Source organism: Hordeum vulgare, chromosome 7H (genome assembly GCF_904849725.1).
Source record: "Hordeum vulgare subsp. vulgare chromosome 7H, MorexV3_pseudomolecules_assembly, whole genome shotgun sequence".
NCBI lineage: Eukaryota > Viridiplantae > Streptophyta > Magnoliopsida > Poales > Poaceae > Hordeum > Hordeum vulgare.
This window is the reverse complement of record NC_058524.1, coordinates 76,023,889-76,041,640: the sequence shown is the minus strand read 5'-3', so window position 1 is coordinate 76,041,640 and position 17,752 is coordinate 76,023,889. Positions and strand designations below refer to the sequence as shown.

The following is a 17,752-nucleotide window of genomic DNA, read 5'->3' as shown; positions in this document are numbered from 1 at the left end:
CCCACGCCGTGCTCGTGCTTGGCCCGAACACGATTAACCCGTGTCATGCATGACCTGCGGGCAGTCGGGCCAGCCCGGCAGGTACGGCCCGTTTGGTCAGGTTTGATTTTGGGACCCCTAGTGCTATTACGTGTTGATTGTTTATCCGGCGCGGCAGCTTCGCGGATTTGGGGCGATTCAGAGGGCGACAGGGGTTCGGTTGGGGGGTCAGGGATGCGGCGGCGGCGTACGGCGTCAGCACGGCATCAAAGATGCAACGACAACCAACCCGTACGAAGTCGCGTCGTCGTTCGATCATCCGGACAGCGGCATCGGCATCAGCATCAGCAGCAGAGCCAGGCTAGCTGGAGCCAGCCGGGCGCACTGGCCACGCTGCAAGTTGCACGCACGCGTCCGGCGGCGTCCCAAAGCGCGTGAGCGAGTTCGTGAGCCGTGCGTAGCGTAGCAGCTCGGACCTCGGAGCAGTGCCGGAGGATGAGTACGGATGGCGATGTCGATCGGCTGAACCGCCTCGAGCTGGCCGGCCGCGGGTAGGGTACGTACGTACCTGCCGACGACGATGTTATTACACAGTGGCAGGGCACGCGTGCACACTTGTGGACGCAGTTGCTGGCTGACCGTTCGAGAGCAACAGGTGATGATATGATCAATCACGGTTAATTTATCCAGGCGGGAGCTCCATGAAAGTAACCTCTACTAATCCAGACGATGATACTACAGGAATCTGAACGCATGTCATCCAGCACCCGGGAGGGTCAAAGCGCCACGTGGTTACATGGCCACATTTTCTCGTGCCACAACCGAGACAGACCTACATGTAACATGCACGTCCACTTCACGGGGGGGCGCTTTCTCGACCTTGAGACACACTTTGACAGACAGCCAGCTGGGCGTGGGCAGGAGGAAAAACGACCTAATCATAACAAAGCGCGCATTAGATTTCTCAGACGAGAGAGAGAGAGAGAGAGAGTAGATCGGATGGGCACCCCTGGCAGGTTGCGTGCGTGACCCTGCCCCACTCTCACGCGTTTTAACAGCCTAGCTCTAGGAAATAAAACCCCTGACTGATAGATAGACATGACGTAGCTCTGATCGGCATCCTTTTCCTCCTCTTCTCTTTTATTCGTGAGCATATATTAAGGCGATCATTTACTACAGGCTTATCTTTGGGGCGTCAGCGTGCTGCAGCTGGAAGGCATCAGGACTTCGGTCAGGAACGGGGGTGACAGAAGGCGGGCACGGAGTGGATGGGCCGGAAGGAGCAGAGAAGCTTCCCCAGATGAGAAGCAAGATCGCTAGTGCTGGTGTTTATTTTTTTTTCATAGGATTATTCGCATGATTAGAGTCGTTTTCTTGTCACTGCTGCATGGTCTCCCGTACCATGAAGGAATCCTTTGATTAGATTCAATTCAATCGCGTTGGTCCGACGTGCTACTGACGTGCTCAACCGCTCATCGGAATGAGCTACCATGTCTGCATTACTATACATTATTAGTTCATGCCAAACAGTTGCAGCCTGAAACGCCAACGTGCTGCATTTCCCCACCATCCAAACGATTCATGTCCAAATCTTCGCCTCGGATGCGAAATGGTCTTCTCAACTCGCTACGTATGTTCTGCTTTCTGTAAGACGGAGCAAAGCAACAAATGCAGCAGAACAATTTACAGTGCTGGATATCTTTTCAAAAAGCACCTCTGGTTTGGTTCCCCTCGGCACACATGATACCAGCAGTCTATAAATCGAGAAATATCAATCCAACGGTGGACTATACAAATCATCTTGTTATATACAGTCCGTAACTTCGTATGTACATCACATACAAATCAACCTGCTGAGATCGCCGTCAGCAGATTTCCATTATTTCAGAAAAAGTTTATTCTGACTGGATGAGCCCTAACCAGTTTATCTGTGGCTTGGAGCATGATGGTTGTGGCATCGCGGGCATCTGAATTAGCTTCGCTACAATTAATTTACATGGGATCGGAATACAATAATGTTACAACTTATGTGCTTATTTCGAATCAGCCTTTGAAGGAGCTCAGCGCTCTGATAAGATGTTGATACACTTCGATGCCCCTCAGGAACACTTTATCCTCCAGAAACTGCGGTGTTGAGATAAAACTGAGCTTAGCCATCACACGACGTAAAAAGAAGTACAATATGATGCAATGATCACCTCGTTATGATCGTGAAGCAATATTGGAGTATTTATCATTGGAGAAAACCCAAGGGCTGGAACACCCATCTGCCTCACGAATCGGGCGTCCGTGGTTGAAGATAAGATCTCTGGCTTTGCTAGTTTTCCACCCGAAGAGATGATAGCCTGTTCAAACACAGACCACCATGGGTTTGACGCATTGGCTGGTGTAAGTAAGGGGCGTCCCGTCACATCCCTCACTGGTCCTTTCTTCATCAGCTGCACAACACAAAGACAGGAACTTAGAAAATCAAGTAATAGAAGATTGCCAGTGCAAAATTCGATTTATTTTCCGTTACCCACATGACAGTTAAACAATATTCACCTGGTAAGTCAAGTTTTTATGAGCTGGTGCCCATTCTTCTTTGATTCTTCTTTCTATCTGTTCAATATCTTCGGTTGGAGGAAGGCGGAGATCAAAACCCACCTCTGCTTCTGAAGGTTGCATATTCATCACAAAGCCCTGCATCGATTAGTCTTTAGACTACACACAAGCCATGTACGTAGAAATGAATAGATTGCATGACAATGTTGATTTTTGGCATATGACCCTGTCTATACTAGACCTCTATTAATTTGTCTTATTGTAATGAGTTTGGCGCTCAAGAAAATTACAAAGATAGCAGTGGTGCAGATAAAGTGCAATAAAATATAATAAGAGCATGTCTAATGCAGGTTTTCAGATGAGTGCATAAGAGGGGAAAATAACTTGTATTTGTTGGGTGCTTGCAAAGGGTGAGAAGTGTGTTCTTTTGCTTCAGTGCCTCGCTGACATTGGTAGTTAGACCTTTGACCAACTGCACGTCTGCTTAAAAAGAACTGCAGCTGCTGAGCTCTGGACCAATTTGTAGACAAATGAGCAAATCAAGTTTTGCTCAGATTTGATGGTTAGGAGCAACTAACCAGATGCATACATCCCTACTCTGGTCTCTGGGTTAATGGATCACCAAACTGCAAGACGAATGACCACTTCCACTCCAGTATCGTTGGGCTAAATCAAACACATAAAAATTATTCTACTAACTACATGCACGATGAGAAATAATCATGGTGAATAAGCTCACATGACAAATCTCTATACATAGCCTAAAAATTCTGATAGTTATTGAAGAACCCAGCTTGTCATGATCAGATTGATTATAACTTTTGCTTCAAAAATTATTCTACTACCTACATGCATGATGATCAATAAAAATTATTATGAATAAGCTCACATGAAGCCCTATACCTGTACATAGCCCAATAGTTGTTATATTTTTAAATAACTCAACTTTCAACGGTCAAATTGATTCTAACATTAACTCCGAGAATTATTCTAACTTTTCCATAGAGAAAAGTGGAACGAATACACGTACAGAACAGAAGTTTTAATAGCCTTGCTCATGCAGAAATGAAGTAGATCTCAATAAATTCGTGAAGCCAAAATTAAAATCAACTTGATAGCAAAATACTGGACTTTGGCAGAAAATATTTTAAATACCAGGTTACACAAAGAGATGGGACTCCCAATGATCTCATACATGTACTAGGATATATATGCATGTCTGGTCTAAGCAAGGATATTCGAAAGAAGTATTGGAGGTGTAGAAATAAGTCGGTGTTGAAGCCTTGCAGCTTGGCCAATGGTGAACCTTTAATTTGGCAATTTGGATCAGGGCATGGTCTATGCAAGCAGTTGGTTGCTCCTAGCCATATAGCAAAACTGTACTTGTTCAGTGCTCTACTCATCATCCAGCGAGACCACGTGCATGCAACATCATGCTGGCATGCATGCAAATATCGCACTACAAGAACTACATACTTGCCTGAACATAGAACATTTAAGTTAATCAGACTAGAAGTTCTGTGTTTAGATAATTCAAATGCCTTAACAAAAATGTTGGTATGAGATCAGTTAATAAGTCTAAGATGGCACTAGTTGCTAAAATGTTTATAGTCCAACAGTTTGGGCCCAAGACATGATTTGATGAGTGGGTTTTGTCAATAGATGTTCATAATTCTGTGACCTTTTCTTTGAAGGAAAGGACATGAGACATATATTTTAATGCATGAAGGAATTACATAGTTTCATTGCCTTGCTTTATGCTATATTTCAGAAATTCCCTTGAAGTTAATCGTCTGTCAGAATGACAAGGTGTAGACCTCATAACAATAGTGGATAATCTGCAAATTTGTGTAGTCGATGTGTTATGACCAGAGGCCCAGTTAGCCAAACTGGCCCAGTTATCTTAATAATATTAGGGGCTTAGCCCAGTTTATTATAGCCTAGGGAACTTATATATAGTCATGTAATCAGCACTTTCGAGATTAAGCAAAGATCAATCGGCTCCAACTAGGAGCCGGTGCCCTAACCCTAGCCCCCTCTTCCATCGCGCCGCCGCCCCCATCCGTGCGAGACGGCGCCCCTGTGCCGGCGACCACGGTCGATCCCCTACAACCTCCGGCCAAGACCTGGTAGAACCCTAGTTTATACCAGTTTGGTATCAAGTAGCTTCGGTGCGATCATGTCTTCGCCGCCGCCCACCTCAACCCTCCCGCTGCCGACCGCCACCACCGCCCCGCTGGCCACCACGGCCGGCACCCCTTCGCTGCCGGCGTCGGTCACCTCCGCCGAGCCGGTTCTCACCATCTTCACTCCGGAGGAAGTCACTGGAGTGCTCCGCGATCTCGCCACCGCGGTCCAGGGCATCCGCCTCTACTTGACTAGGCCCTACGGGCCGCCGCCGGCCGCGCCATCCGCCGATGCTCCTGCTGTGGCAACCGCCGCACCCGGCGGCCTCCGCGGCGCTCGCTGGGTCGCTGCAGCAGCCTCCCGCCTCCAACCCGCCCTGGTCGTCGCCGACCCTCATGACCTCCGCCGCGCCCGTTTCCCCCTGCAGTAGCCGCTGCAGCTGCAGGCGCCCCCGCCGATCCACTCCAGGCCGGCTACGACCGCGCCGGTGGGAGTCCCGATCCACCAGGTCCGGTTCCCGCCTTCGCCGTCACCGCTTCCGGCCTGGTTGGCCGGGTCGTCACCGCAGCCGGCGCCCACCCTGCAGCACGGCGGGCCCTCCAGCTCCGCGGGTCCCTACGCCGGCCTCGATGGGCAGCCGTTTCACGGGGGACCCGTGCGTCCACCGACCCGGCGCCGCCGCCCATGTTGCTCCACACTGCCGACCCATATGGCCACGACGGTCATACTCAGACACTGTCGCGCTTCGCCAAGCTCGACTTCGCCACCTTCGACGGCACCGAGGACCCCCTCAACTGGCTTAATCAGTGTGAGCAGTTCTTTCGGGGGCAATGCACGCTCGCGTCGGACCGCACCTGGCTCGCCTCATATCACCTCTGAGGCGCCGCACAGACGTGGTACTACGCCCTTGAGCAGGACGAGGGCGGCATGCCCCCATGGGAGCGCTTTCGCGAGCTCTGTCTCCTTCGCTTCGGGCCGCCGATACGCGGGAGCTGGCTGGCGGAGCTAGGCCGACTCCCCTTCACCTCCACGGTGCAGGACTTCGCCGACCGCTTCCATGCCCTGACGTGCCACGCGCCCGGCATGACGGACCGTCAACGGGCCGAGCTCTTTGTCGGTGGTCTGCCAGATCATATCCGCGTGGACGTGGAGCTTCGGGGACCGCAGGATATCCAGACGGCCACGTACTATGCCCGCGCGTTCGAGCAGCGAACGGTGGCTATGCAGCAGGCGTTCCCGGCCCAGGCACCTCGCCCACCCCCTCAGTCGGCTATGTCTGCACCCAGCTGGCCTGCCCAGCCGGCGACAGGGACGCCCGCCACAGCAGCAACTCGACCGTTCCGTCGGCTAACCCCGGCCGAACAAAACGAGCGTCGTCGCCAGGGATTATGTTTCAACTGCGATGAGCCCTACGTGCCAGGCCACGTCTGCCCGCGCCTCTTCTACCTGGAGGCGGACGACTATGTCGCGGAGGATACAACTCCCTCCGAGCTTGCCGAGGCAGCAGCCCCGGCGTCAGCCACCGCTCTCGTGGTCTCCCTGCATGCCCTTACCGGCATACGAGTGGAAACAACGATGTTGTTGCCAGTGACGGTTAATGGGGAGCGCCTCTTAGCTCTCCTGGACACAGGCTCTACACACAACTTCCTGCCTGCGTCTACTATGCGTCGCCTGGCCCTCCAGCCGACGGGCGGCGAGCAGCTCCGAGTTACCTTGGCTAATAGTGACCGTCTCCGCTGCCACGGAATTGCGCAGCAGGTTCCCATCCTCATCGGCGACGAGTCCTTCGCCATCACGTGCGTCGGCATCGACTTGGGCAACTACGACTTCATCCTCGGCGTCGACTTCTTGCGGACGCTCGGACCCATCCTTTGGGACTTCGACGCACTGACCATGACTTTCTGGCGTCAAGGGCGCATGGTGCAGTGGAAGGGCGAGGGTGGCACTTCTCCAGCAGTTCCCTCTCAGCTGTCGACCGCCATAGCAGAGTCCGAGCCGCCCCTGTTGGCTCATCTCCTACAGCGGCACGACGACCTTTTACCGGTGCTCCTTGTTCACAAGCCCGAGGGCTCGTGGCGTTTCTGACTCGATTACCGTGCTCTCACTGCCAAGACGACGAGGGTCAATTTTCCTATATCGGTTGTGCAGGAGCTCCGGGAAGAGCCGCCAGGGCCACGCTTATTCCCTACGCTCGATTTGTGTTCTGGTTCCCATCACGGCCACTTCGAGTTTCTGGTGATGCCTTTCGTTCTCTCCAATGCGCCGGCGACATTCAAGGTGTTGATGCACAACGTACTTCGGATCAGCTCAACCCTTCGAAGGCACCTTGGGAGCAGCTCAAGGAGTTCCGCCAACATTTTCTAGATGTCCAGCTCGAGGACGAGCTGTTTGCACAGGCGGGGAGAAATGTTATGACCAGAGGCCCAGTTAGCCAAATTGGCCCAGTTATCTTAATAATATTAGGGGCTTAGCCCAGTTTATTATAGCCTAGAGAACTTATATATAGTCATGTAATTAACATTTTTGAGATTAAGTAAAGATCAATCTATTTTGATCGGCTCCAACTAGGAGCCGGTGCCCTAACCATAGCCGCCTTTTCCATTGCGCCGCCGCCCCCATCCGTGCGAGACGGCACCCCTGCGCCGGCGACCACGGCCGATCCCCTCCTTCCCCTACAACCTTCGGCCAAGACCCGGTAGAACCCTAGTTTATACCACGATGTCACTATTACCTTGTGATTTGCAAGTAAAAACTGGAGGTAGTCACATTAATTCTAACATTTTGGAAAATCACTTTGAAGACAGTCATCTTGCCAAAAAGGCAAATATGTAGATCTTGCAATAATGGGATAATCCGCAAATTGTGCAGTAGATGTTGCCATTAATACTGCCAAGACTAAAACTGAATTGAATTGTAAAATATAGTTAGTGTACTTCAAAATGCATGTTATAGGAAAATGCGGAGGCAAACATATAGAATATGTCATAATATATTAATATTAGAGGGTCTAGACTCTGGAATAGTAGAATATGATTTTCAGAAATTAGAATCTAAAAAATAATTTCTAGACAATACAAGGTATGTAGTGCAAATTTTCAATACAGTACAGGACTGAAATAGAAATACAGACAAACACATGTTTTAGAACTTAATTTACAACACACTGTAATAAACCGGAGGGCTGGTGTGCAATATATGAGAAGCATAGTGTCCTTTTTGCAAAAAAATGCTAATGACTACAAGAGCCCTCCCCCCTTTTTCCCATACTGGCCTGAGGGCTGAAGTAACCTGGGCTAAAGCCCATTCAGCCACAAGCCTACTCAGCGGCTAGACGGGGTTGAGTGGCCTGGGCTGGGCTGGGCTGAATCAGCCTTTAGGCGGCCCGTTACGGGCGGCGGTTAAGAGGGAGGTGCAAAGGGCAGCTAGGGTTAGGGTTTACCCCACCCAATTTCCCTGCTCCGCCGACTGGAGCCCCGACCGGCATGCCTTCTTGCCTGGTTCACAAGCGTGTCGCCGGCTGGCGAGAAATAAAATCCTCTTCCTCCGACAAGGAAGAGATGTCGCCAAAGCCAATGATGTGGTGGCCTCTTGGAATGTTGTTGGCGAGCCCGGTGGAGACAAGGTCCATACTCCCGGCTGGCGGTAGAGACGGTGATCAAGACCAAAGAAGACATGTCCGTAGAGGCAGCGACAAGCTATGATACACAGCGATGGTGGCGCTTCGCCTAGGGTGGCAGTGGAGACGAAGATCTGCGGTGATCCGGAGGCCGTGCTCGACCTGTGCCGCCCACGATTGATCCATGCCGAGAGCGGAGGCGGTGCTTCATTCGACGGCGCCCTCCGCTAGAGTTATCGTTGGTAGTGTGACAAAACCCTAAACCTAGCCTTCCTATACCCCTCCCTTTTAACCACCCTTCATAACGAGTCACCTGAAGGCCGATCTGGCCCACGCCCAAGGCACCTCAACCCGTCTTGCCCTCCTGTGCCGCTCGAATGGGCTTGTGGGCCAAAAGGCCAAAAAGGCTTTAGCGTAGGTTATTTCGGCCCTCAGGCGGATAACAGAAAAATGGGAACCGCCAGAGTCATTGGCTTTTTTTACAAAAAGGACCCAATAGTTCTTGTATATTGCATAGCAACCCTGTAGTTTATTGCAAAGTGTTGTAAATTAAGTTTTAGACCTGTATTGGTCTATAATTCTATTTTTGTTTTGTCATGTATTGAATATTTGCACTACAAACCTTATATTGTCTAGAAATTATGTTTTAGACCCTGGTTCCTAGAAATCATATTCCAGACTCTTGAGATGTTAATATAATATTGTATGACATATTCTATAAATTTGCCTCACTATTTTCCAAAAATATGCAAGTACAACAACAATATTTTTTAATCCAATTTTTTGGGATCACAAGGTAATGGCAGCATGTATCACAAATTTTACAGATTATCACATTACTGCAAGATCTACACATTTGTTCTTTTTGTCAAAAGACTATCTTCAAAGTGCTCTCCCAAATCATTATAATTAAATTGACTACCTCAAATTGTTATTTGCAAATCACAAGGCAACAGTGGCACCTACTGCACAAATGTGTAAATTCTTTGTTGCCGTCAGGTCTAGACCTTGTCATTCCGATGGATGATTACCTTCGAAGTGATTTCCAAAATATAGTATACCACAAGGTAATAGGATTATGAACATCTACCGACAAAAGTCGGACTATGTTTTCTGCATGTCAAGTACTGGGATATATGTACGCGTCTGATCTAAGCGGGGGTATTGGAAAAAAGGATTTGAAATGTAGAAATAAGCGGGTCTTAAGACTTGCACAGCCTGTCCAATGGTGATCCTTTAACTCCGCAATTTGGAACAGGGCGTGGTCGATGCAAGCAGTTGGTTGCTCCTAGCCATATAACAAAAAACTGCACTTGTTTAGTGCTCTACTCATCGTCCACTAAGCTCACGTGCACACAACATCATGCTGGCATGCATGCTAATATCGTACTACATGAACTACATACTTGCGTGAACATAGAACACTTAAGTAAATCACACAAGAATGTTCTGTGTTTAGATAATTCAAATGTCTTAACCAAGTGTTCAAAACATCGGCCAATAAATCAGTTAACTGGTTGGTTAATCTCTGCTTGGTGGGTCACCGAGTAGCCCATTAACTGATTAATCATCCAATTAATTGGCCGATTCACCTACTAATCCCCTAATAGACAGTTGACTGAACAGTTACCAGTTAACTTCCTGAACATTGGCCTTAACAAAAATGCTAGTAGTATGAGAGAGAGCGCAACATAAGTTTAGTTAATAAATCTGAGATGGCACTGGCTGCTAACATGTTTTTTGTCCAACAGTTTGGGCCCGAGACCTGATTTGATCAGTGGGCTTCTTGTTAGTGCTCCGAACTCTATTACTCTTTTACGTGTTTGGTTGTTCTGAACTACTTATTTCTATGTCGGAAGTAATGGAAAATGGTATGATCTCAGTTCATAGAAAAGTTCAATTAATAAAACAAAAGGATGGAATAGGCGTAGAGCAGGAGGATATGATGTGTTGTGGTACTGTTTTGCATGTGTAACAGCAAAATACTGTTCATGCTGAACTGTCCTTTGTTCTGCTACTATTAGTTGGAAACTAGACATAAGAATAATGAGCACCATTGTTAGTTGAGTTTATTTCCTTGATATATTCCATGTAAAGTAAAAGTTCTGTTGTAGTCCAGATTGTAACCTAGGGACTAGATGGAGTTACACAGTCCCTATCAACATGCATCTATTAGTAAAGAACAATTAATCAATTCTCTGCTAATCTTCTCAATATATGTTCTTCTACCCCTCCTCCCTTCCACATATTCCAGTTCCCTTGAACCAATGCAGTCTAGCCTTTCCCTGTTAGTTATACTCATCATATATGTGTGGGTTTTGCAGTTAGCATCCAAACACTTCTTTTCTAAAAAAAGATCTGGTTAGCAATTCTCCCAGAGTATTGACTTACTGACGAAGTGCATGATGGCATTGCTTCAAGTCTTCATTTTGCACTAGATCACTTGAACAAACTAATTAGGTTTACTACTTCGTATAGAGGATATGCATCAACGCTTACATGTGAATTTACTACAAGTGGATAGAAGTACTGATAAAATGATAATCCTATAGCCCAACAATCTCATATGCTTGCATGCTTTCAATTGTTCATTTGCGCATGATGTAACTATACACCTCTGTAGCACTGAAGCTGATAGTATTACCGCTGTACATCAAGAATAGCAGTAACCCATGGACGTGTCCAAAATCGATGTATGTTTTGTAGAATATTTTAGGCTGATAAAGTGATAATCCTATAGCCCAACAATAGCAGTAACCTCTGTAGCCTATGAAGTTGGTCAGTTTCCTGGCTGACAGAGCTGCTCTCAGTTGTGCTAATAATAGATGCTCTAAATGATGTTGTCTGGCCGTCTCAAATTATAATCATTGCTCACTAGTACTATCGTACTATCACCGTGCACTGAACTAAATAGATACAGTACGAAGCAGCAGTTTCCTTACCGTGGGGCTCGGCGTGCCGGCATTCATATACACAGGATTCACGGACACCACCTCTCCGGGACCGCACTTGCCCGACTTGACCTTGTCGAACTGTGCATCCCTGTATCCAGCCACGGTCTCAATGCAATCCATCAGGTTCCCCACGGCGGCCCCATCGAACATCTTCGACCCATGGCCGGGAGGCCCCGTGGCCTTCACGATCAGCTTCCACACCAGCCTGTCCGCGTAGAAAACCCTGTACACGTCCGTCGGCGACGCCTGCCCCTCGTCGAGCATGAACCCGACATTGAGGGCGCGGAACTCCTCCGACTGGACGAACTTCTCGTGGCCGTCCTCGCCGCCGATCTCCTCGTCGGGGACGAGCGAGACGTGGACGGTGCGGGCGGGCGCGAAGCCGGCGGCCTGCAGGCCGCGGATGGCCTCGAGGTACTGGACCGGGAGGCACTTGTCGTCCTGCGCGCCGCGGGCGTAGACGCGGCCGGTGGCGGGGTCGCGGTGCGCGGCGTAGGGCGGGTGGATCCAGTGCTCGGGCTCCGCGGGGACGGAGTCGACGTGGGAGTTGAGGAGGATGGAAGGGAGGGAAGGGTCCGTGCCCGGCCAGGTGAGGAGGAGGAGCGGCTTTGACTTGCAGGGGCTGAAGTGGAGCGTGGCGGTGTGGAGGCCGAGCGACGCCGCGTAGGGGAGGAGGAACGCGGCGGCGCCGGCGTAGTCCGGAGCGGGGTGGGCGGTGCAGATGCGGAGGTAGTCCTGGAAGCGCCTGATTTGGGAGGCCTCGAGCTCGGTCAGGGGGTGGGCCGGGTGCGGGGCCGCCGCGAGGAGGACGGCGGCGAGGAGGAGGGGGAAGTGGCTGAGACGACGCATGGTGCGCGGTTGGTTGCGGTGCGGCCTGACGCTGCGGAGTGTTTGTTTGGACTGCCTTGTTTGACCGAATGTGATTCGTCTATCCGGCGAAGCCAACGATTTTTCAGGGAAGCCCCAGCCCCCATTGTCCGTGTGCCTGTTCTACTCAAGCTTAGCCTGTTTGGTTTCAATAAGTCTGACTTATAAGGCTTTGTTTGGAATCATAATAGATTATGATAATCTGGATTATGAAGATAGATTATATAATCTGGTTTATAAAAATAATCTAAGTGGACATGTTTGGAGGCCAGATTATATAAACTGTAATAAATGTTTTACATTGCATAATGACCTGTTTGTCCTCTGTTTTTTTTTTTTTTGAAAAAAGAGAAGGATGGCGGTGGTAGAAATGTAATTATCTCCAACTTTATAAGGGTAATGGGTCATTAGCAATCCATAATCAGATTATAGCTGGTATAGAGTAGATTATGAGTTTTTAATAATCTATCCATCTAGTTTTTATAATCTACACCATAAGCTGTCCTGTTTGGAGACATAATAGATTATAAAAACTGGATTATATAATCTGGGTGGTTGCAAACAGGGCCTAAGTCAGGTGATTTAAAACCAGTGACTTATAAGTCACGTCTGTTTGGTTGTCATCTGACTTATAAGTCATTTTTTCATGTAAAAGTGGGTGACTTATAAGTTCTAAGTTGGGGTGAAGCAACTTATGACTTATAAGTTGGGGTGACTTATAAGTTGGGTTTGTTTGGCAAAATAAGTCACTTTTTGCACTTTTCAACTTATAAATTGGTGACTTATTTGAAACCAAACAGGGTCTTAGGGTATGTTTGGCACTGCTTCATTTCATCAAAATCAGTTTTACTTCATTAAGTTTACTTTGGAGCAGTTTTATACAAAAGCTATAGCACTATCAAGATAATGTCTGGCTTTCATCTAAGTCCAACTTTAAAAACGGAAAATTTGATGAAAAGAATCTATTTAATTGGTTGAGGGGAAAAAATGAAGGGGTATCCACTTACTGATAACAGTGATAGGTAATTTCTCCTCAACTTCAGCTTCTATATTTTTTTTGGAGCACCCTCTAAAAAGCTTCATGAAAACTTTGAAGTTGTACTTCAGATTCTATTTTTTTATGAAACAGCATATTGTGGAGCTATCTCATTTGGCTTGTCTTTTCTAGAACGAAGCTGAATTTTAAAAAGCAGAATAGTCTCAAACAAGCTCTTACAATCCTAGATTCAAATCAATAGATGACATACTTCCTCCGTTACTAAATACTCCCTTCATCCAAAATTATTTGTCGTAAAAATGAATTGAAATGGATGCATTTAGAACTAAAATATGTCTAGATACACCCATCTCTCCGATAAGTATTTTCAGGCGAAGGGAGTATAAGTATTTTTAAAGGTTTTTACTAGGAAGCTATATACAGATGTAGACATACTTTAAAGTAAAAATTCACTAATTTTACTTTGTATGTAGTTCCTTAATGAAACCTGTAAAAAGACTTTTATTTAAAAACGGATGAAGTATATTTAAATATTGAACGCGATTACACAACGACGTCGCACCTATGTCTTCCGGTACGACGGCAGCTAACCACGTCTAATCGCATTTTAGCACATACGCCACTAGTAGTGGCCACATGCATGCATGGCTCAGATAAAAGATAAGTCGGCTGACAGGGCATGCATGAAAGGCCTCATGAATAATACTCCCTCCATTTTTAAATATAAGTATTTTAAGAGATTTTTCTAATGGACTACATACGGAACAAAATAAGTAAATATACATTCTAAAGTATGTCTATATACATCCGTATGTAGTTTTCTAGTGGAACCTCTAAAGAGACTTATATTTAGGAATGGAGGGAGTAGATTAGTAGAAAAAAAAAGAAACTTCTATTCTGTTGACGTAAGAATCGCACGAAGTAACAAAAAAAGAGCAGCATGCAGTGACAAGCTCGCAGCGGAAGCTAGAGTAAAAATATATGGATACTATTCACGCACGCATCCGCTAAAAAAACTTGTTGTCCAAATCAAATGTATATTTAGTTGCCGAACTACAACAACCTTGTACCCAAATTACAAATTAATTAGTCATCAGATTACGGGTCTTTAGTTTCCACATTAAATCATGCTTAGTCACCATATTAGAGGGGTTTAGTTGCCTAAAAAATAAACATGTGTTAGTTGTCATATTGTCACTACTGAGTAGCCAAATTACAAATCAATTAGTTGTTGGACAAATACTGAGTTTGCAGTGAAAAATTATTCTTAGTCACAAGATTACAAGGTGTTTAGTTGCTATTTTTTTATAAGCATGTTTAGTTGTAAGATTACTACTAAGTTGTAGCCAAATTACAAATCAATTAGTCGTCAAATTACAAAAGCTGAGTTTCCAGCTTAAAAATATCTCAAGTCACGAGATTACAAGGTGTTTAGTTGCTTAAAATTTTAACATGTTTAGTTGTCAGATTACTACTACTTAATAGCCAACTTACAAAACAATTAGTTGTCAGATTACAAAAGCTGAGTTTTCAGTTCAAAAACATTTAAGTCATGAGATTGCAAAGTGTTTAGTTGCCAAAAGTTTAAATATATTCAGTCGCCAAATAAGATGCACTTAATTAGAAATAAAACTTAAATAGTAGTTTTTTGAGCTGAATAGCTTAATTAGTTGTGAGACTGTAAAATACTATTTAGTTGCCAATCTAAACATTACCTAATTGCTAAAACGGTAGAGGCGCTTGTTGCCAAAAGTTAGAAAAGTATACTTAGTTGCCAGGTTAAATCTTTGTCATCCTATTCTTGGCAACTAAGAGTAACTCCAATGGGAGGACTCAAATCGTCTGCCCGTGTTCGTATGAGTCGGCGTGGATAAAATTGATGGTCCAATGCAGAGAACCATTCTTATTTCGCGTCGGCTTTGTGTCTGCGTGGACCCATTTCCCACGTAAATTTGGGTCATATTTGAGTTGCACGCGGACATAAAACAGTCGTTTTCTGTGTCTGCGTCGTCCGCCTGTGTCTGACCCGACCCGCTTGTCACCCACACACCCATTCACATCTTTCTACTTATTTAATTGGTGGGCACACCCCCATCCACCTCTCTCTTATTATTTTACTGTCGTAGTGATGATGTTCACTTGCTTTCCGTTGGATGCACCGGCTGACCAATTTTAAAAACGGACACGGACAGGCGGACGGGCGACCCAAATGGATAAAAAATGAATAAAAAGGTCATCCGTTTGAATCAGTGCGTTAAAGTTGCTCTAAGTAGATTACAAGTTGTTTTACATGGCTTGTGAAAACCCGCTCGAGAGGCATTGTAGTGCCTATAGCCTTATAACCCACTAAAGAGTCTGTAGCCTACATTGCACTGTAGACTCGGGTCTGAGATGGTGTAGGCCAGCCTCTTGTAGCAGCCCGGTGCAAATAATAGTGTCGGTCGAGTTCGTTCTTATCTGAACCAAGGCGTGCGCCACCCGCCGCACCGGACGACATCCGTGCGTCATGCACTAAATAGATTTACCCTTTAATGTTTCAATTTCCCTAACCTGAGAATGGTTATTAAAAAACTGGATGAAACGGTTCGGTTCTTACTTTGAGTTTGATTGGTTCAGGTTTTATTGGGCTAAACTTTTTTTAGTTTGGTTTTGGTTTGGGTATGTGAAGAAACCAGTTTGAATATATTTGGTTACGAGCTTAAACAGTTTGGTTATTAGTAGTTATAAACTATGAGTCCAAACCGGGTTCTGAGCATTGGTTATGTGCAATAACCAACGACGACCGACAATGAGTATCTTTGATCTGTGTGTATGCTGTGATGGATTATGTAATTATGTATTATGGGAAAATACCACATGCAAATTAGAAGTGTTTGCTTGTGCTTTGGCTAAGCAATTTGGCTTCAATAGACTTGTCAGTAAGCTTTTCAGCCGTCGGCATTGTCTTGTTGGGGAACGTAGCATGGGAAACAAAAAATTTCCTACGCGCACGAAGACCTATCATGGTGATGTCCATCTACGAGAGGGGATTTCCGATCTACGTACCCTTGTAGATCGCACAACAGAAGCATTAAGAAACGCGGTTGATGTAGTGGAACGTCCTCACGTCCCTCGATCCGCCCCGCGAACCGTCCCACGAACCGTCCCGCGATCCGTCCCACGATCCGCTCCGATCTAGTGCCGAACAGACGGCACCTCCGCCTTCAGCACACGTACAGCTCGACGATGATCTTGGCCTTCTTGATCCAGCAAGAGAGACGGAGAGGTAGATGAGTTCTCCGGCAGCGTGACGGCGCTCCGGAGGTTGGTGGTGATCTAATCTCAGCAGGGCTCTGCCCCGAGCTCCGCAGAAACGCGATCTAGAGGAAAAACCGTGGAGGTATGTCGTCGGGCTGTCGTGGCAAAAGTTGTCTCAAATCAGCCCTAATAGCTCCATATATATAGGAGGAGGGGAGGGGAGGCTTGCCTTGAGGCTCAAGGAGCCCCAAGGGCTGCGCCACCAAGGGGAGGAGGAGTCCTCCTCCAATCCTAGTCCAACTAGGATTGGAAGGTGGAGTCCTTCTCTTCTTTCCCACCTTTCCTTTTTTTCTCTTCTTTTGGTTTTTCTTTCTCTCTTGCGCAAGACAGCCTTGGGCTGACCCCACCTACTTGGTGCGCCACCCCCAAGGTCCTTGGGCCCTTCCGGGTGGGTGGTCCCCCCTCCCGGTGAAGATCCGAAACCCATTCGTCATTCCCGGTACATTACCGGTAATGCCCGAAAACTTTCCGGTGACCAAATGAAGTCATCCTATATATCAATCTTCGTTTCCGGACCATTCCGGAAACCCTCGTGACCTCCGTGATCTCATCTGGGACTCCGAACAACATTCGGTAACCAGCCATATAACTGAAATACGCATAAAACAACGTCGAACCTTAAGTGTGCAGACCCTGCGGGTTCGAGAACTATGTAGACATGACCCGGGTGACTCCTCGGTCAATATCCAATAGCGGGGCCTGGATGCCCATATTGGATCCTACATATTCTACGAAGATCTCATCGTTTGAACCTCAGTGCCAAGGATTCATATAACCCTGTATGTCATTCCATTTGTCCTTCGGTATGTTACTTGCCCGAGATTTGATCGTCAGTATCCGCATACCTATTTCAATCTCGTTTACCGGCAAGTCTCTTTACTCGTTTCCGTAATACAAGATCCCGCAACTTACACTAAGTCACATTGCTTGCAAGGCTTGTGTGTGATGTTGTATTACCGAGTGGGCCCCGAGATACCTCTCCGTCACACGGAGTGACAAATCCCAGTCTCAATCCATACTAACTCAACGAACACCTTCGGAGATACCTGTAGAGCATCTTTATAGTCACCCAGTTACGTTGTGACGTTTGATACACACAAGGTATTCCTCCGGTGCCAGTGAGTTATATGATCTCATGGTCATAGGAACAAATACTTGACACGCAGAAAACCAGTAGCTACAAAATGACACGATCAACATGCTACGTTCATTAGTTTGGGTCTAGTCCATCACATGATTCTCCTAATGATGTGATCCCGTTATCAAGTAACAACACTTGCCTATGGTCAGGAAACCTTGACCATCTTTGATCAACGAGCTAGTCAACTAGAGGATTACTAGAGACAATGTTTTGTCTATGTATCCACACAA

At 46.8% G+C, this 17,752-nt stretch overlaps 1 protein-coding gene across 1 annotated transcript; it reads right to left on the bottom strand.

The window, feature by feature from the left end:
- Positions 1–1,736: 1,736 nt before the first annotated feature.
- On the bottom strand, positions 1,737–12,150 carry LOC123410758 (aminoacylase-1-like). The gene is made up of 4 exons (XM_045103698.1): positions 11,209–12,150; positions 2,524–2,661; positions 2,178–2,417; positions 1,737–2,103 (listed from the first exon to the last, which is right to left on the bottom strand). The coding sequence occupies exons 1-4, from the start codon at positions 12,067–12,069 to the stop codon at positions 2,023–2,025; spliced, it is 1,320 nt and encodes a 439-aa protein (XP_044959633.1). The 5' UTR covers positions 12,070–12,150; the 3' UTR covers positions 1,737–2,022.
- Between the last annotated feature and the right edge of the window lie 5,602 nt (positions 12,151–17,752).